A 21784-nucleotide genomic window follows, 5' to 3' on the forward strand; every position below is an offset into this window, starting at 1 on the left:
CCTGGATAAAATTCTCTGAGATGTCACCAGGAGACCCTTCATACTGTCAGCCACCGCAATGAAAAGTTGAGTAGACCTGCGGATGGGCTTGGTTCTCTCAAGGTAGAAAGCCAGAGCACATCTGACATCCAAAGTGTGGAGATGCCACTCCTTGTTGGAACTGTGCAGCTTTGGGAAGAGAGCAGAAAGCCAGAGGCTCAAAGGGAGGACCAGTGAGCGTAGACAGAACTAGGTTGAGGTCCCATTGGGGAACCAGATCATGGACCTGTGACAAGAGCCTTTCCAGACCCTTAAGAAATCTGATCATTGCATGTGAGAAAACTGATCTGCCCTGGATGTGAGGATGGAAGGCTGAAATAGCTGCTAGGTGCCACCTTGATAGATGAGAATGCCAGCCCTTGGTGCTTTAGATGCATTCCAAGTATTCCAGGATGGATTGTAAAGTTGACTAAGAAATAACCATTGGTATAACCACTTGTCAAGGCAAGAGGATGTTCCACCACCATCACTGGTGGTAAGAAGGAACTGAAGGAGGCAGGGGCAGTGGCAGCGCCCCTTATACTGGCGCATACATCCGCAACTCCAGAGGGCACTAGAGACAGCCCCCTATGGATACCATTGGGGAAAAATCTTCCAGCACCAGTGCATGTGGCAAGCGCACACACTTGACACATTAATCTGAATGGAGAGATTATGGTACAAGGCTAGAAACAAGCAAGCACCACTCCAAAAATAAAAACAGGTGTGCATACAAAAAATGGCATACTTAAATCAGTGTTGAGAACATTAGGCTTGTAAAAGTTAGAAATGTCTGAGATCAGCTATGTGTGAACTCCCGATCTGTATTTTCAAAAAGCACTGGTACAATGCTAAAGCATTATCTACCATCATCTCCCATAGAAACCCTGCATTTGATTTTATTTTCTATGTACTGAAGCAAAGGGCCTCCCCCCATGCATTATACGCCTATCCTTGAAGCCCTGCATCTCCGCTAATATCCCCTTCACAGACAGTAACTGGATGGAACTCCCCCTTACACGTATCTATGCCTATTTCTTAATTGGCCAGAGTGATCATAGTTCAGACATTCTAGTTACTTCCTGTCATAAAGGAGCAGAGAGCACAAGCTTGCATAGCATTCTAAGCCTTTGACAATAGACTGGCACCAGGAACCATGCCCAGGTGTCCCACATAGCCATATATGGCACTGCCATTAAGGCCAAGATCCAACGAAGCACTTGCGTAACTGTAAGTATACAAGTAATCAATCCCATTGACGTCAATGTCACTATTCATGTGTTGAAAGGTATGCACATGCCGAGTGCTTATTAGATCCTGAATCAGTAACGCATACATTTTTAAAGGACTTTATACTGTAATTAAGAATGCTACCATTCTTAATCTCAGCTCATGCTATTGTACTTCTCCCCACCCTTCCAATTTCAACAACATGAACTAAGATTGGATCATCAAACAAAGTAAATTTCCTTATTCATGTGCCTGAAGGGAACTCATTTCCATTACAACCAAATATCAGCTTGTTTATCTGTCTGAATGTGTATGAAGTGACACTGTTTTTGACACCATAGGTCAGGTGACATCAACTATTATCCAAATAGTTATAATAAATGTTAGAAAATTTAAAACTATAGATATAGCATACCAAATTTTAGCCAATGATAGAATATTAACAATTGCCATTTACATGGTATGTTGCAGTTTCAAATCCCCTTATAAATAGTAAGTTAATTTTTCTGACACATTAAAAAATTAGTTTGACCAATCTGAAGTTACTAAGGGCTAGAAAGAAAAGATATATTTTCACCAGTTTTTTTAAGACCTACAGGACGATAAAGACTTCAGTCCTACCAGGAGATATTTCTTCCTCATATGGCATCTACAATTCTATTTATACACTATGGGATTAAAAAAATAAAAATAAAAACCTTCTCTCTAATTTGTTAATAACATCCCTAGCAAAGACAGCAATAGCATCTTTCAATGGGTATTTAATACTAGTGTATTTATTAAATTGTGTTGGAAATTAGTTTGCCTTTGTAATCACGCTGCAGAATACAGAAAGAGCCATGCCCACAATAGGATGATCAGAACCATGCCACCTACAAGCTTTAATTTAACAGTTGCTGTGATAAATGTGGCTAGAGATGTTTACATCCAAGAATGGTGTTATAATACTATACTATGAACCACCGAGGAGGGCTAGTTTTCAGCACAGATACTGTGGCACGGAAATACTGTGATGAAGTACCTATGCAGTTAAGTGAAGGATATTTACTGTCAATGGAAGTGGAATACAGATGGGGGCCACACATCTTGAAGAATTTCAAGTCACAGTAAGTAATCTCCATTTCTTCAAGTGCTGGTCTCTACCTGTACTCCATACATGGGGGATTGACAAGCAAGGCCTTAGACTAGAAGTGGGTGTAAGGAAGCCAGCAACAAAGATACATGAACTAAGCAGAATAAAAACTATTTACAATTACATTGACAGGTTCTACAAAGAAGCTGAAGGAAGAGGAGACACAGGATTCTGACTTAGGCCATGCAGCCATAAGAAGGAACTGGAGAGGCGTCAGCCATACCCTCAGTCAGGAGCACAAGGAGACCTATGGCACATATAGAGGCTAACGGGCACCGTTTGTGAGAATTTCTGTACTCAGGCGCATAGTGCGCATGCGTACCCACATGTGGAATACACATAGGGACCAGCACTCAAAAAAGAAGTTAGAATGGGTCTCACCAAAAACACTTTCTACACTACTCAGAGAAGTGTGCTAAAAACCTGATGGAAACAATCATGTTTAAATGTAGTTATAGCCTGCACAGTTTTGGTGCCAGTGTGAACAGGGCCAGAGTGCACGATTTTATCTGTATGAAATGTCGGACGGAATGCCAATGCTGCCAGCACTACAAAGGCATAGAGTCCCCTTTCCGTTTGGGAAAGGGAAGTGAGCAGAGAAAACAATTACACAGATCTCCTTGTCCCTGAATTTGAATTATTCCTAGCAGATGTTGCTCCAAAAAAGAAGGGACAGAAAGAACTGAGTACTGTGAAAGATGCATAAACACTCAGAAGGACAGGCGAAGAATGACCAAGATGGTAGAATTAACTAGGAGTGACAAGAGGAAATGAAAAAAAAAATATGTAGGATGGACATCAAGAAAAGTTTTCTTATGGTGAGTTCTACTAAGCTGTGCAAGAATTTCCAAAGGGAAGTAGTGGAAGCCCAGTCTCTTTAGACACTTAACATTAGACTGAATCAAAAAAGAGAAAATAAAACAATACTGTATTATTAGAGGGTGGGCTACAAGTTAATAAGGGTTCTTTTTCTCTCTCTGTTGTACGATTAAGACTATGGGACAGCCTTTTACTACTGAGCAGGCAAACACCTGTGGCTATATAGCCACAACAGTACCAAATAACTGTGTATTGTAGCATACGATAACTGTATGACCTTTGTATTGCTGACATCAGAAAGAACATTACTGCTATTTAGTCCCTGGGATAGGCATGTGACAAAAAGAAAGATATTAAATATTTATTTTCCTTATACTTAAGCCTGTCAAAGTCCAAGTCACTTCACAGCTTACATTACAGTCCAAACTCAAGGACAAAAGATGCAAAATGACAAGTCTCACACATTTGGTTGCATCAAAGTTAGTAAACAAGGCTCAAATTCTTAGCACAGAAGTCATAAATCTGAGAAAGTAAAACAAAACCCTGCACAATACTACACTCCAGTCTAAACCTCCATAAAGAACCCAGAATGCCTATTAGAAAGCAATCTCCAGGTTTAAATTTTCAGTATGAGCCTGCCATGGATTAGCAAGGTTTTTATTGCTTAGTGCAATTTCAAAATTAAAAGTTATTTCATTGTGAGTAGTTCTTTTGTTCTTTTTTTTTTTAAATGTGGTGCATTACATCATAAATTATTCCCTAATTCTTTTGGCTTGCACAGGTTGCTTCTTATCTAAGTTAGCGGGAAGCATGCAAAGCAGATATACCCAGAGGAGCAGAGAGAATCCACCAGTGGACACTAGATGATAAATAGTACAATAAGCTGGCATGATTACAGGCTATGCTGCACATTCTTTACTAGAGTTTTGATTTGTTATCTAGGGCTGAGTGGAAAACATACGCAAAGGAGGACAGCAGCAAAGGAAGCTAGAGGTTGCTATATCCAAGTGTTTCCAGCAGCCTGCAGTCGGTCATTGAGTCACTCACCTCATAGCCCTTTTCCAGCAGGAACTCAGCCAAGTACGAGCCATCCTGGGAAAAGAAAGAGATAGGAAAACGTTAGAAACAGTGACTGGGCCTGGAAGATTTACACTCACTATGATCTTTAAAATATTTTGAATCTGAATCAACTGGATAAAAGCATATATTTCATTTAAAACAACAAATTAAAGGACACCCAATTTTTAAGTTTAACCAGCAGTAGTTTAAGATAACCCACCAGCAGTAACTTAGAAACTTTTGTCCCTCCTCTCCTTGAAGCCTTCCACCCAACTCCAATTTTTTAATGCCTTGAGGAGAGGAAGATGTTTTGCTATGTACATCAGATTTCGGCTATTTCAGAGATCAGGAGGAGGAAGAAAATTAAAAAGCAGTGGGGCCATCAGAGAGTATACTGACTGCAGACGCTGCATGTTTTTTTACCAATGGGCCTCTATCTTAAGCACCACTGATCATTCCATATAATATTAATGCTTCCATGTCTGTGACAGAACATGGACTAGGCCTTTTATTTTAATTCTATTTACTTCATTAGTTTGGTTTCTTCAAATGCACCTATCATGACCTGTATTCCAATGTACAAACATGAATGTAAAAACCATATTTGTGGTGTGCGTATTGCTGGGTTTTTCTGATTTTGCTTTTTTTTTTGAGGGAGGGGAAGAGAGGGAAATCATTTCATCTTGTTCATCATCACAGACAGAATTACCACTAACTATAAATCATTGTATTACACTTATCAATGTATTAAACCTATCAATGTATTAAACCTGGCATTATTGCAATGATAGAAAACTGTCTCCATATACAACATAAAAAGCCACAAGCCTCATATAGAAAATTAACTAGACATCCATTCCCTGCGAATTTCCCTTCTTCCCATTGTTTTTTCCACATGCATTATTTGTTTAAAGACAATCAATCACACCCCGATCATGCAAAAAAAAATGCAGGTACTGAACTTTACATATACAAATTGTTCTACTGAAGTCAATTAACCTACTGTAGTGATTCCATAAAGTCAGTGGGACTACTCACACACATAAGTTTTACAATGTCTTTGCAGGGTAAGGTCAAAGACACTATCCACAGTAAAGTGAACACATACATTCATTTAGTCCCATTTTTAAAGACATTTTCAGTCCAGCAAATTGTGCTACTTGATCTTTTATTTAATGACAGCCTGGGGGAGGGTGAAAAATTGTAAAGTAAGCCTTGTTGCTGAATTTGGAACTTGAGATGCACTAGGAGGCTCTAAAATGACAGGGTTGCCAGTGGAGAGTGTTTACTATATTGATGCTGAAGTTGTGCATAAATCCATGCAAAATGACAGGGTGTGGTATACAAGGGACACATTTTGTGGTTCATTTAAAACTCCAGCAGCTTTTCTTATGACTCTGTGACCTAAATATTCTGTTTTATAGGCTTTTATAGACCAATGTGGAGAGACAGGAAAAAATAAAAAGACTCTTGGCATATACATATTTCTTCTACTACACACATGATATACATGCATTCAGCTTTTAAATGCCCAATCAGACAAAAATCAGATTATGATGCTGGTTAATTTGGAACATAACAAGCCAGGCCTGCCATGCCACCAACGGAAATGTTGGAATAATTTGTGGTTCCATAAATCAAAGGACAAGAATAAGACTCCACAGAAAAAGCATTTGCAATACAAAATTTACAGTAGAAAAGCCCTGAAAAGTATGAGGGGTTTTTTAGAAGCAAGCAGACCTGTAATTTACACATTTTATAATTTCCCAAGATGAAAAAATAAAAAAAGTGCTCAGTATTCTGCCTTGGCTGCATAACCTGTTAAAAAAGCAGAGGTGAAAGTACTAGAGACCCAGAGAGAGAGCGTGAGCCTAGGGGCTTGGAGGGAGGATGGGAGGAGAAAGGGAGTGCTGTGATTATTTAGAAAGTTGATGTGAAACAGACCTGACCAGGATTGAACCCTGTCAATAAGGTCTTGTTCTTCTCACCCAGGCCATTTCTCAAACTTTCCAACCACACTGGAACATTCTGAACCAGCAGTGGCATTCACTTCCTTTGCACTTCCTTTCCAGGTCTATCGAGTGATAGGGCATGGTTTTACAATGAGTGGGAAACAGGCAGCAAGTGCGAATGCTACTGGTTTCTGGCTTTAACACAGCACAGCTGATTTACTGTCTGGTAATCTCACACAATGCAGATTGATGTGGTCCTGCTCTGAGATACAGTATCACAGTTAGTCCTAAAGTTTCTCATTTCCCTTCCCTCTTGCCCCCCCCCCTTTTTTTTTTCAGTGTGGTAGCTGTCAATGAATGCTGTAATCAGAACAGTGATTAAACTGTCAAAAGTTTACAACTTGCTAGGTACAGTAAAGTTTCAATCTTTTTCCTAATGAGATTGAGGAGCAAAGGATATTAAATGGCCGAACAAAAGTGGATACCTTCCAGTCCACAAACAATTACTAAAAATTGGGAGCTCTATTTACTGAAAAAACTGGAGGGAATATTTAAGGAAATAAATGTTTAACTATACATGCTTGGTTTTTCTGACTGTTTTCAGCTTTTGCTTTATTTGAGTCACATGCCCCTCAACCACATCCATTCTTACCATGCATTAGACTAGAAGTGGTGTGGAACAATACAAAGATGATGACTCAGTGCAAGAAACTGAGTAAGGTCTGGGTTTTTTTCCCCAAATTTAAACTATTATTTATAGGGCAATCCTGATCCTAATTCCTAATCCCCAAATGTGGGGACTAGCCAATTCTGGTAAATGGAAATCAGATACAGAGCATTTAGTCTAGATCATCTGTTCAAACCGAAATCCAGGTGAAGATTGAACAAAAGTTATTGATGTCTGTCTTTGCTGTCAGATCACTGCACTTTTGTCCTAGTGGACTTCTGGCCACCTTGTAACTGACACCAGATTTAGGTATTTTAAGCCAAAAAGCCCCAAGACCATACTCATAAAGGAGGGCATTAAAGTTCAGAAGAGGATGCACAGTATCAAGTGTTGGAAAGCTTGTTTTGCCAATGTCTCTTGCAGATAGAGAGGACTTTCATTTCCAGTGTGAATCTTTCTGTAGCAATATTCATGAGCACTTATCGCACTTAAAAGCCACCCACAAAAAGCCAGCTTCACTTTACTTGGAAAGTATCCCAAATGTGAAAAAAAATGTTTTATGGTGATTTCCACCCTGAGCATGGGCCATTTTGTTCATTCTGCTGGGTGATGTGTTCTTTTATTTGTTTTAGAGACACTGTTAAGTTCTCTGATTTAATTACTGTATTTTTAAATGTAAAGCAAACTAATAGTATGATCCATTTTGATATTTTGTTGAACCATATCAAGACAGGAAGTATGAAGCCCCATGTCCATTGGCAGAGCAACCATTTTAATAGCACAGGCTGGGATGAAGAATTGCTCTTAATAAGGTTATAACAAGGTTTGGCCCTGGACAAGCCGCATGAAGATTAGCTTTAGCCTGATGTGGTCAAAACCAAGTTTAATAGAAACTGTTTAACAAACTGCTTTGGCTTAGTAGGCGATGCCTTATCTGCATACTGTAACATAATTACCTTCAGCCAAATACAGTAATTTGAAATTACTCTCCCTCTAAAAGTGACACTTCACAGTTTGCTTCCAATATACAACAGCAGATTTCCTTACAGCTAAATCAAGGTAAAGCATATTTCTAAAATATTCCAAGGAGGAAAATTTAGGAGTATATATTCCATTAAACTATAGTGAGACAATGTTCACATGCAATATATTATAATATAGTATTTCAACAGAACTTTAATGAACCAAAAGAGTCAAGGAAGTTGCAAAGTGATAATTAACTTCAGTGGACTTACATGGTGCATGCAAGATCAGAACTAGGCTTTAAGACCTTAACACGACTGTCTCCTCTTCCTCTGCTACCTTTACTTAATATAAAATCCTTCAAGTGTTTCCTTGTCAGGACCTTACCTATCATCCCTGATCAAATGTTTATCATCTAGGCTGGGGAGATGAGATGATTTCTTTTTGGCTCCTGGGAAGAATTAGTGAAAGTGTATGCTGCATTTTTAATCACATACTCATACACACAAACTAAAGAAATTATTCCCTCGCTGAAGGAAAAGGAATACAGAATTAAAGAAAAACATCCTCAGTCTTGCAGTGGAAATGGCACTCTCATCCATTCCCTCCAGGAACTATAGTTCTAGGGATTCCCAAAGCATAAAAAAGAATGACAAGAAATCCTTTTCCTTGCCATTAAAAGCCCCCAGAGAAGCTGTCTGCCAACAAGCCAGCCAGCTAGCTCAATGTTTCTGAAGTTCCTGAAAAAGTAGGCAGCCCTTTCATAACTGCCTTGCAAAAAAAAAAAAAAAAATCTTTGAATCCCATCCACTACAAAACTGCTTTCATTACTATTACTTCTTTAACCCTACAGCTGTACACACAGTCCTTTCCAAAACACTTAGACAATTCCCTGCCCTGAAAAGCATAAATTATATGGGTAAAATCCTGGCTCCGCATAAGTCTATGGCAAGCGTCCTATTGATTTTAATGGGGACAGGATTTTACCCTAGAACTCATCTTCCAATCTATTCCCACATCACTATTGTGATCCCCTATTGCCCCATCTCTGCCTGCCCTAGACACTGTGATTTCTATCCTCCTCAGTCCCCTATTTCTTTCCCCCCTGTTGGAGGTCAAGCTTTTTCTGCTGTTGCACTAGTAACACAGGAGGAGGAAGGAGTAAAAGATCCTCAATGCATGACAGCCCTGGATGCCACTGATACAATGGGTCCAAGATTATGGATGGTACCATTATATCCATTTTATAAATGGGCACAGAGTGAACTGTGCAAGGTACCTCACCAACAGAACCACAGAAAAGAACCCCAAAGTCCTGACTTCCAGCCCTGTCCCAGATTACACTGTCTATCTTGAGATACACGCAGACATCCAACAATATTAACATAACACAGGGATGAGAAGAGGGTCTATCTCCTGGAAAGATAATGGAGCAAATAATAAAGAAATCCGTTTGCAAACCTCTAGAAGATAAATAAGGTGATAAGTAACAGTCAGCATGGATTTGTCAAGAACAAATCGTGTCAAACCAACCTGATAGCTTTATTTGACAGGGTAACAAGCCTTGCGGATAGGGGGAAGCGATAGACGTGGTATATCTCGACAACAAACTAGGGAAATGCAACCTAGATGGAGCTACTATAACGTAGCTGCATAACAGGTTGGAAAATCGATCCCAGAAAGTAATGATCAGTGGTTCAAAGTCATGCCAAAAGGGCATAATGAGTGGGGTCCCGCAGGAATCAGTTCTGGGTCCAGTTCTGTACAATATCTTCATCAATGATTTAGATAATGGCATAGAAAGTACACTTATAAAGTTTATGGATGATAACAAGCTGGAAGGGGTTCCAAGTGCTTTGGAGGATAGGATTAAAATTCAAAATGATCTGGACAAACTGGAGAAATAGCCTCAAGTAAATAGGATGAAATTCAATAAGGACAAATACAAAGTACTCCACTTAAGAAGGAACAATCAGCTGCACACATACAAAATGGGAAACGACTGCCTAGGAAGGAGTTATGTGGAAAGGGATCTGGGGATCATAGTGGACCACAAGCTAAATATGAGCCAACAGTGTAATGCTGTTGCGAAAAAAGCGAGCATCATTCTGAGATGTATTAGCAGGAGTGTTGTAAGCAAGACACAAGAAGTAATTCTTCTGCTCTACTCTGATCAGGCCTCAACTGGAGTCCAGTTCTAGGTGCCACATTTCAGGAAAGATGTGGACAAATTGGAGAAAGTCCAGAGAAGAGCAACAAAAGTGATTAAAGGTCTAGAAAACATGACATATGCGGGAAGATTGAAAAAATGGGGTTTGATTAGTCTGGAAAAGAGAAGACTGAGAGAGAACATAACAGTTTTCAAATATGTAAAAGGTTGTTATAAGGAGGAGGGATAAAAACTGTTCTTAACCTCTGAGAATAGGACAAGAAGCAATGGGCTTAAATTGCAGCAAGGGAGGTTTAAGCTGGACATTAGGAAAAACTTCCTGTCAAGGTGGTTGAGCACTGGAATAAATTGCCTAGGGAGGTTGTGGAATCTCCATCGTTGGAGATTTTTAAGAGCAGGTTAGACAAACACCTGTCAGGGATGGTCTCGATAATAGTCCGGCCATGAGTGCAGGGGACTGGACTAGATGACCTCTTGAGGTCCCTTCTAGGCCTATGATTCTATGATCCTATGTTCAACACTTGATTGATTTATAAGACATTCTCATTTGCCCAATGGTGAAGATAAAACAGAAAAATTTAGAACTGGGAATAAAATCTTTAAATGCATTATTTATAACCACCGAAAATCTTTAAAAGATTAAAAGTGAAGAATATTTGTGAGGAAATCTCTGTCACTAACTATATTAATAATGTTAATTAGTCCATCTGTCCCTCCACTCTTCAGCAGCACAGTTTCATGTAGATGAATAATTTCTATATTATATTTTATTTATATAAAATTTATCAGAATTCATATTGTTTTTTAATTATTCTAATGAAATTTTTGAAGTCTATCATTACAAGTGAATTTCAGAAGGTGGGTGCAGTGTGACTTTCAAAGCATGGATGGTCTAAGTTAGCATAGCTTTTGTCAGTGATATTGACAAATCTTTTCAAACAACAGGGGGTGGCCTTTAGTCAAAGTTAATTTTGATAGTCCGATTTCATTAACGTGACACAGACAGTAGATTGGGGGTGGTGGTGAGGGAGATAATATTTGTATATAGCATTCTTAAATAGATCATTTTGTAGAAGCCCAAATAGTACACCAGCATTGTTTTCATATAGCCTAATTTAGAAAGGCACTTCACATTCACTCTTATGATAAAGAAACAGAATCTGGAGGAAAGCGTCATTAACAATCATATTTACTCAACAACAATTCCGTCACAGAATTTTAGATTTAAAACAAATCACAGATTTAATTAGAAATAAATTTATTTCAGCAACTTATTATGCTAATGAGAGAATTTGGGGCGGGGAGGAGGAGAGAACATGTTTCACTCTGAAAGGCACCATCTAAATTTACAGTACTATATAAACAATTTTATTAATATTAATAATAATAATAATAGCTCATATCTGTAAGTTACCAAAATAACCCTCTTTCAAAAAAGTCTGACAAAGGAATACAGTATAATGTTATTTCTGCTGAAAAATACATACTTCCAATAATGTCTGATGACTTATGGAGGAAACAGGTATTTTTTATAGCTACTATAAACAGAACAGTACTGTACTTTGCCTACAGTCTTCAAGGCAATATTTAAGGGAAAACTTTAAAATATTCGAAAAAAGGACTTCATACGGAAAAAAAAGACTTGCGAACTCTTATTTACCTGATTTGTTAAAGCTCCCACCCTATAAGTACAGTAGTTATTTTTATTATGATGATTTGTATTCTAGCCAAGTAAGACTAGGAAAACAAGTGTCCTTTTGTCTATACAGACCAAAAAAAAAAAAAGGCAATGAACGTATATAAATGTAAACCAATGTCTTATTCAAAAAATGTTCTTCACTTTCTTGCAAGTTTCTGTAACAGGTTAACTGCAGTATTGTGTAAGTATTAACAGGAAGGAAAATTATAACTGCCAAAAAAAAAACCAACACATTTTAATTCTACTTCAGATCTTGCTCTTTTGCAAATCAAGTATCTGTATGAAAAACAAAATTACCATGGCATTTCCTAATGTGTGCAACATTAGAATGTAGAACTGTTCTGCTGCTAAAATATAGTGTTAGACATTTAAGCAGTAAAGTGAATTCTTAAGTTATAAGAAGTTTTTTCTCCTTTGCTTTAGCCCCTAAAGGTGGTCCTTTTCTCTTCCTCATCTTCTTTATATATCTTTATGCTGTCCACTATTATCTAAATATTAGAGATTTTTAACCTTTATACTGAAGTATTCGATTACAGTCGAACCCATTTATCTCGACCTCGGTTAACTTGCCAACCCTATTAAGTCGAGGTTTTACAAGTGGAACCGCCAAACTCCCTCTTTGTCTTATGAGTTTCTCATCCCTTATGTCGATTCCCCGAACCCTAATATCTCGAGCCCGGCTCCCCGCGTCCCTGACCCACCGTGTCCCCAGCCGCCCGCTCCCCGGCTCTCCAGCCGCGCGGTTCCCCAGCCGCCCGCTCCCCGCGTCCCCAGCCGCCTGGCTCCCCGCATCCCCGACCCACCGTGTCCCCAGCCGCCCGGCACCGCATACCCGGTCCCTGCCCGGCCCCGCCCGCCCGCCCGCCCGGCCCCGCATACCTGGTCCCCGCTTCGCCTGCCGCCCCCCCGCCCGGCTCCGCTTCGCCGGTCCCCGCTTCGCCGCCCGCCCGGCCCCGCATACCCGGTCCCTGCCCATCCCCGCCGCCCGGCCCCGCATACCCGGTCCCTGCCCGTCCCCGCCCGCCCGCCCGGCCCCGCATACCTGGTCCCTGCCCGTCCCCGCCGCCCGGCCCCACATACCCGGTCCCTGCCCGTCCCCGCCCGGCCGCCCGGCCCCGCATACCGTGTCCCTGCCCATCCCCGCCCGCCCCCGCATACCCGGTCCCTGCCCGTCCCCGCCCGCCCGGCCCCGCATACCCGGTCCCTGCCCGTCCCCGCCCGCCCGGCCCCGCATACCCAGTCCCTGCCCGTCCCCGCCCGCCCGGCCCCGCTTACCCGGTCCCCGCGTCGCCTGCCGCCCGCCCGCCCGCCCCGCTTACCCGGTCCCCGCTTCGCCTGCCGCCCGGCCCCGCTTACCGGGTCCCGCTTCTTTGGCTGCCCGGCTCCGGGTCCCCGTCCTGCTTCGCCGGATCCAGCCACGTGCAGGCACCGCGGTAAGGGGGCAGGGAGGGGGTGTTGGAGAGAGGGCAGGGGAGTTCGGGGGGGGGGTGGATAGGGGTTTATCTCGATCATCGGTTATCTGGACTATTTTTGGCAAACCCCTAGGCCGGCGACATAACAGGGTTCAACTGTATTTACAATTAACAAACTCCAAATCATAGGCACAATTTCTACAAGAAACTACTATACCATCCTAAAGGTACTGATGTTAAACTGAGGCCTGGTCCACACAAGGACTTTAATTCGAATTTAGCAGCGTTAATTCGAATTAACCGTGCACCCGTCCACACCACGAAGCTATTTAATTCGACATAGAGAGCTCTTTAGTTCGACTTCTGTACTCCTCTCTGACGAGGGGAGTAGCACTAAATTTGACATGGCCATCTCGAATTAGGCTAGGTGTGGACGGAAATCGACCTTAGTAGCTCCGGGAGCTATCCCACACTGCACCACTCTGTTGACGCTCAGGACAGCAGTCCGAGCTTGGATGTTCTGATCAGGCACACAGGAAAAGCCCCGGGAAAATTTGAATTCCTTTTCCTGCCTGGCCAGTTTGAATCCCATTTCCTGGTTGGACATCGGGGCGAGCTCAGCAGCACCGGCAACGATGCAGAGCTCTCCAGCAGAGGAGTTCATGCAATCTCTGAATAGAAAGAGGGCCCCAGCATGGACTGACCGGGAAGTCTTGGATCTGATCGGTGTGTGGGGCGAGGAGTCTGTGCTTTCGGAGCTGCACTCCAAAAAACGGAATGCAAAGACCTACGAGAAGGTCTCCAAAGCCATGAGAGACAGAGGATACAGCCGGGATGCAATGCAGTGCCACGTGAAAATCAAGGACCTGAGACAAGGCTACCACAAGACCAAAGCGGCAAACGGACGCTCTGGAGCCTGCCACCACTGCCCCACCAGTGACCGTGGACTCTGACGATGGGATAGTGTCGACGGCCAGTTCCTTGGTGATGTTCGCGGACGGGGAAGATGAGGAAGGGTTTGTGGAGGACGAGGCAGGCGACAGCGCTTACAATGCTGGTTTCCCCGACAGCCAGGATCTCTTCATCACCCTCACGGAGATCCCCTACCAATCCTCCCCGGCCGTTAACCCGGACCCTGATTCAGGGGAAGGATCAGTCGGTAAGTGCTTTAAACATGTAAACTTTTATTATTAATGGAACAGGAATCTGAACTATGTGAAAAGGAGGTCTATATATATGGGGATAGAACAGAAATCCTCCTGGGAGATCTCCACGAAGCTCTCCTGGAGGTAATCGAAAAGCCTCCGCAGGAGGTTCCTGGGGAGAGCTGCCTTATTGGGTGCTCCGTGGTAGCACACTTTTCCGCGCCAGGCTTTCATGAGGTACTCAGGGAGCATTGCCTCCCCGAGCATGGCTGCATAGGCCCCTGGTTTGTGCTGGCTTTCACGCAGCATGCGCTCTCTATCTCCTTCAGTGACCGTCCTCAGGGTGATCTCGCTCAGAGACTCCTGCATCTAATTAGGGGAATTACTGTAATCTTACGCCTGGTCCAAAGTATTTTTAAAAAATCTCCAGACAGACGGCGTAGCAGAGACTCAGCACGCTGCTGCGTGACAAGCGTAACGGAAAGCCAAAGTATCAAATGGACGCTCATGGAGGGAGGGGGGACTGAGGACACAAGCTATCCCACAGTTCCTGCACTCTCCGAAAAGCATTTGCATTCTTGGCTGAGCTCCCAATACCTGTACGGTCAAACACATTGTCCGCGGCGGTTCAGGGCATAGCTCGTCAATGTACCCCCCTCCCCCACCCCCAGAAGGAAAAGGAAAAAAAATCGTCTCTTGACTCTTTTAAATGTCACACTATGTGTACTGAATGCTGCTGGTAGACGCGATGCTGCGGCGCTGAACTGTAGCATCCTCCTCCCCCCGCCTCATGGGTGGCTGACGGTGCAATATGACTGATATCCGTCGTCATCATCAGCCTTGCGGTAGATGGTGTAGTGCAATACGACTGGTACCCGTCCTCGTCATCAGCCCATAAGTAGACGGCCTGCTAACCGTCTTCATCATAGCAACAGGGGGCTGAGCTCCATCAGCCCCCGCCCTTCATGTGTAAAGAAAAGATTCTGTACTGCCTGGACTGTCATAGCAGCAGGATGCTGTTCTCCTCTCCCCCACACTGCTTAATGTCCTGTCTGGACAATCATAGCAGCTGGAGGCTGCCTTCCCCTCATTTCATTTCACTAACAAGTCACTGTTTCTTATTCCTGCATTCTTTATTACTTCAGCACACAAATCAGGGGACACTGCAACGGTAGCCCGGGAAGGCTGGGGGAGGAGGGAAGCAACAGGTGGGGTTGTTGCAGGAGCACCCCCTGTGAATGCCATGCAGCTCATCATTCCTGCATAATCTGACACGGAGCAGCTGTGCTCTCTGGTTCTCTGATACACTGGATCTCTACTACACTTGCCCCATATTCTATGCAGGAATTATTCTATTTTTACATACCATAAAGGAGGAATTGACTCGGGGAGTCATTCCCAGTTTTGTCTTTTGCGCCCCCGGCTGATCTCAGCCAGGGGCACCTATGACAGCAGCAGAAGGTATAATGCAATACGACTGGTAACCGTCATCACATTGCCAATTTACAATGGCATGGCAGATGGTACAGTATGGCTGATAACCATCTCTGCTGTCATGCAAAAGCAAATGAATGCTGCTGTGTAGCGCTGCTGAATCGCCTCTGTCCGTGGCATCTAGTACACATACGGTGACAGTGACAAAAGGCAAAACAGGCTCCATGGTTGCCACGCTATGGCGTCTGCCAGGGTAATCCAGGGAAAACGGGCTCGAAATGATTGTCTGCTGTTGCTTTTCCGGAGGAAGGAATGAGTGACTACATTTACCCAGAACCACCCGCGACAATGAAATTTGCCCCATCAGACACTGGGATCTCAACCCAGAATTCAAAGGGTCGGGGGACACTGCGATGGGGTGGGACAGGGGCAGAGTTTATGCTTTCCGGATTGCCTGCAGCAGGAGTGCGCACGAGATAGGTGCTGTGCATGCTCTTGTTCACAGACACAGACTAGACTGTGTTCATTGTTCGCAAAAATGTATCTTTGCAAGGAATTCACTCCCTTTTTCCCATCACACAGCTTCGACTGTCTCCAGACCTGCCACAGCATCCCCCTCACAGAAGCTGGCAAAGATTAGGCGGCGAAAGAAAAAGACACGGGACGAGATGTTCGCTGAACTTATGGGCTGCTCCCGAGACGAGGCAGACCAGCAGAGCCAGTGGAGGGAGACCATCTCTCTGTACCAGCGCTCACACAGCGAACGGGAGGAGAGGTGGCGTGAGGAAGACAAGCAGGCGACTCAAACGCTGCTTGGACTAATGAGGGAGCAAACGGACACGCTCCGGCACCTTGTGCATGTTCTGCAGGACCGCAGGCAGGAGGACAGAGCCCCCCTGCAGTGTATCTGCAACCGCCCTCCCCCGCCACAAAGTCCCATACCCCCCTCACCCAAAATAACCAGAAGGAGGGGCGCCAGGGGCCGTGAAAACTGTCACTGCACCTCAGCAGAGTGCTCAAGTACCCAAAAGCTCTCATACCCTAAATTTTGAGAAGTCCTTCCCTTCCTGACTCACCCAAGCCCCAATCCCAGTTTCATCCCCTAACTGTCTAGTTAATTATTAAAAATACTTTGCTGTTAATTACTGTTTCCGTCATGTTTTTTTACAGAAGACTGTGTTTGAAGGGCAGGGTAGGGAAGGGGGTTGGTAATTGCATAGGACGGTCACCTTTACCAGGGTACAGACACGGGGGCAGGATCAGCAGCAGGTCACACACACAGTGCAGTCAGTAGGCACCCTGGTCGGTATGGGAGGTGGTTTCCAGGTTCTGTGTGAGTGGGGGGGTACGTGACTTTGTAGTGGGGGAGGGCGGTTACAGATCTTATGCAGCGGTCCTTGTCCTGGACCGCAGAGTCACACAGCAGAGGAATCTGTACCCGTCCTCCTCCGCCAAGGTCACATAGCCCCCGCACACAGAATCCCAAAAAGGAGGGATGGCAGGCTCCGTTGAAACAACCAGTCCGGCACTGCGGACTGCTTTAGGAGCAGGAGCCTGTCATTCCTCGAGTTTAGAGGCGGTCTTTACATCACTGCACACCCTACGCAGCACAGTCTGCGTCCCAGTTTCAACCTTTTAACGCAAAGTCCTTAATAAAGAAACCTTTGTTAAAATACATGTTCCATTGTTACTTATTTTTACACGTGTGTTGGAAGTGGGGGAAACGGGGTGAATGGGGTATGTAACTGCAGAGGATAGTCAACAGTAACTGGGTAAAGAAACAGGGGCAGGTTCAGCTTCTCTGTAAAGAAACTGAACAGTCACAGGTCACGCTGCTCGCAGGTACTTGAAGAGTTCCTTGTCGCTGTCCAAGGCGCCTGTATAGGGCTTCATGAGCCAGGGCATTAGCGGGTAGGCTGGGTCCCTGAGGATCACTATAGGCATCTGCACATCCCCAACAGTTATTTTGTGGTCCGGGAAGAAACTACCTTCCTGCAGGTGTCTAAACAGACCACAGTTCCTGAAAACACGCGCGTCATGAACCTTGCCTGGCCACCCGACGTTGATGTTGGTAAAACGTCCCCTATGGTCCACCAGTGCTTGCAGCACCATTGAAAAGTAGCCCAATTTCTCAGCAGCTGACTGTGGAAGAAGTGGACGATAAGGTGCGAGGAGGTGAAAACGGACATAACTGCAGCGGGCTCCATGCTCGCAGTGCTGTGGCGTCCGCGCTGTCACTGACCAGAAAAGTGCACAAACAGATTGCCCGCAGGCGCTTTCAGGGAGGGAGGGCGTGATTGACGGTTCAATGATGACAGTTACCCAAAACAACCCTCGACACATTTTTTCCCCCAGCAGGCATTGTGGGCTCTACCCAGCATTCCAATGGGCAGCGGGGACTGCGGGAACTGTGGGATAGCTTCCCACAGTGCACCGCTTCCAAAGTCGACGCTTGCCCCGTTAGTGTGGACTCACAAAGTCGAATTAGTGTCCTTAGTGTGGATACACAAATTCGACTTTGTAAGGTCGATTCCACAAATTCGACTTAAGTTGATTCGAACTACTCTTGTAGTGTAGACATACCCTGAGTAAGCAACCCAATTTTATGTCAAAAACCCATGTTTATGCACATGAATCAGGTAGCTAGATACAGTTCACTGAACTGCAGGTACAAATGCCATTTTTTTCCTCCTAAGTGAAATCTCAGAGACTGGGTACAGGTGTTTGGCCCATAACAGTTCATCCTTCATGCAGCTCAGTCTGCATCCCGATAAGCTGCCTGTTTTCCCTCTGGTACTTTAATACAGAAATTAGTACTTCAGATTTCATTCATCCATTATCCTCATGTACTATACACTATTCATCTAATATCCTCATGTTAGTACTTGTGCAATGTTACCATGCAGCTGTGAATAAAAGCCTGAAGGAATAAAAGACTGGAATAGCAGCCTCAGCTCTGACTTTTCCTGCTTTGTGGGTTTAACTTAAACTAACAACAATACAGCATTTTAGTGCAATGTTCTTCTATTTATTTATTTTTTAAAACATCTTCTCTTTGATCATACTCAATTCATGAATATCAGTTGAAGCCTTCCAGCTGAATTGTTGCTCTGACTAGGAGAACTAATAGTTCTGCATTTTTTTCACTGGGACATGGCATACTATTTTCATTATGCTTTGGCACATTAATTCATTTGCCAGGATCTTTCCCATACTTAATTTACATGTTGTTCCTAACATTTCCATTCATATTGTACTGGGGCTGACTGTGCACCAATATTTACTTTGCAAGTAAGTCCCAGTAAAATAAATGGAATACTGTATATAAAGCTGTAAACCTCTCAAAACAGATATAAACCTCATGAACATTAGCAACTCTTAAAATCTGAGGATCGCCCCCATACCACTGATCTCATTACAATCAACAAGCAATAAATGTTAAGACCTACATTTGCAAAAACCATTTGCTGATTTTGAGTGCCAAATTCCAGCATGTGATTTCCAAGCATTATGAGCACATGGGCTTAAATTGAAGCTGGGGGGGGGGGGGAAGGAGGGGAAGAAAGGGGTTTAGGTTGGACATTAGGAAAAGCTTCCTACCTGTCAAGGTGAGTAAGCACTGGAATAAATTGCCTAGGGAGGTTGTGGAATCTCGATCATTGGAGATTTTTAAGAGCAGGTTAGACAAACACCTGTTAGGGATGGTCTAGATGATACTTACTCCTACCTTGAGTGCAGGCGACTGGACTAGATAATCTCTCGAGGGTCCTTCTATGATTTTATGTTCCTCCTACTAAAGTGAAACCAAGTTACTGGTGCTCAATAGCTTGGGGGGGAAAATAAGGTCCCAAGTTAAGTTGTGCACTCAAAAATTTAGGTAGACAATAGTAGAGTACTAATGAAAATGTAAGTCCAGTGTAAAGAAATATCAAGGAAAAGTTTCTTAGCAAAAATGAGGACTTGGAAGACTTAAATGGTTTTTAAAGGTTCTCTGATTTTTATCAGACGAACACCAAATACAAGATTTCTTCTGGATTAAGAATTTAATCCAAGATCAAGGTCAATTAAAACAAATGATGAACTCTTCACAGCTGGGGTTTATGCAATGACTTAGCAGTAATTTCCTCTGCCATGCAGGAGACCAGTGGTTATTTTCTGCCCAGAGCGGTCTCTCTCCATTGGCAAAACAGGGGCTGGGAGCACCAACAAAGCTGATGGTGGGAGAGCTTCATGCTCCTTGGTAGCAGCCTATGTTAATAAATAAGTAGCAGCAATGATGGGTCTACACTCGTTTTCAACCCTCTGTCGCTAAAATGCTAATAAATAATAAATAATAATAATGACCACAAAATGGGGGCATTGAAAATTGATGGGAAGGGAAAGGAGGTAAAACATTTAGAGCACTTTTCTGGATGTGAAGGCATTCACACAAAGACACAAACAGAAAAATCCCACACGCAGAAAAATAAAGAAAACTCATCTTGGTACTTGTAATATGAATACCATGAGATCCTTACTATAACAGCATAATTGTTCTGTTCAACTCAAAAACTTATCTCCTGTTTTCAGAGACAAGTGCCCATTGTTAACCACCAAACAGAATACACAGCTCATGCCAAATATACAATACGAACCAAAAACAAGAAAACCGGCCCCATTTTAAAGACAGAATTTGTGTTTGTGCGAGGTGCTAGAGTGATAGTATTAGAAAGTTAAGTCCTCTATTCACCCACACAGTAAGTACAGCATGGACAGATTATATATATATAAACATATATAAACACACACACACACACACACAAAATAGCATGAGCTGTAGTTTTTAGGATGTGGCCGCCCACTAGTATATGGGCTAACACCACCAAGTAATTTTGAACATCCCCCTGCAAACCGCCATATACCAGCTCATGCCATTTTCAGTGACTACCAAACTGGATCACAGATATGCATCAGAAAAAGATGTGACAAGTCTGTATGCCAACAACAAAATACTCACCCTATTGAGTATTTTCCAATATTTAAATGAACAAATAAGCTATTACCATTATAAGCAGTAGACTCTTTTGTTTTAATTTGTATTTATTTAGCAATGGAAACCTCAAGAAGAAACAGGAACACCACCATGAAATATTAGAAAACCAGCCAAACAGACCAGGAGGCAGACACATATTTCAATTTTTGCTTTGGACACCAGCCACAGTTTGAAAGAAAATTTACCTTGGATGGAGATCAACACAAAACCCACATAGAGACAAGACAGACAGATTTCAGTGACTCCTCCTTTGGAATACCAATGGGAAAAAAACCATAAAAAATAAAAATTGTGCTGAAGAAAATGTTTGTCGTGTTATTTTTAACACGTAAAGGATTCACCAATCCTGGGACAGGGAAACATAAAGGATATCTGCCTGCAGCAGCCTGGCCTCTTATGCCCCACAGAAAATTACAGAGGAAAGCAAAGCAGTAACACTGCTCCCACAGGTGCCTAGCATAGAGAAGATACTATAGTCACTTTCAATACTGCAGATTCGTCCCCAGAATTAAGTGAGCTTTCCAACACTGACGCTCAGTGCCTAGAATATGCCACTTTCTAAATCTAGTCCAAAACATTTATATTTTCCAAGCTGACCGTCAGAGCAATTATTCACACCATGCCAACAAAAGATCACTGCTCTCATAACTGAATTTGCACAGGACCAAAGTCTACAGGGGAGATCTGAGGTGTAACATGGAAAAGATCAAGTATTTCAGCTTAATTGTTTTGTTCTTTCTATACAGACCTAATTGCTCTAAAATCACATACAGAAAATCATTTGAAAGGGGCCTTATTTATGGAAAAATTTATAGTCAAAATGTAGGAAAATTCTTGGTCTGTTTGTGTTGGAGAAGCAACACAGTAAATTTACTCTAATTTTTATGATGTTTTGCATGCATGGAAATTTTGGTATAAAATAAGGAATGCACTTGGTTTGAACTTTACAGCCCTTCTATATTTCAATTTTATATTCCATAGAATTTGCTTTGGTGGAGGGGGACAGCCCAAATGTGGGTTATGGATGTTTATGTACGGTACTAAAGAGTACT

General features: G+C 43.0%; 1 protein-coding gene and 1 long non-coding RNA gene across 2 annotated transcripts in view; one reads left to right on the forward strand and one right to left on the reverse strand.

Annotated features, from left to right (window-relative positions):
• The window catches only part of GMDS (GDP-mannose 4,6-dehydratase), a 548809-nt gene that overhangs the window by 451543 nt on the left and 75482 nt on the right, over positions 1 to 21784 (reverse strand). The window contains exon 2 of the mRNA XM_045005274.1: positions 4247 to 4291. Coding sequence (XP_044861209.1) covers positions 4247 to 4291 — 45 coding nt within the window. The remainder of the gene's footprint in view (positions 1 to 4246; positions 4292 to 21784) is intronic.
• On the forward strand, positions 996 to 20964 carry LOC123363830. The gene is made up of 4 exons (XR_006576911.1): positions 996 to 1248; positions 2513 to 3198; positions 6550 to 6618; positions 20788 to 20964. It is a non-coding gene; the product is annotated as an uncharacterized LOC123363830 (long non-coding RNA).

This window comes from Mauremys mutica, chromosome 2 (genome assembly GCF_020497125.1).
Source record: "Mauremys mutica isolate MM-2020 ecotype Southern chromosome 2, ASM2049712v1, whole genome shotgun sequence".
Classification (NCBI taxonomy): Eukaryota; Metazoa; Chordata; order Testudines; family Geoemydidae; genus Mauremys; species Mauremys mutica.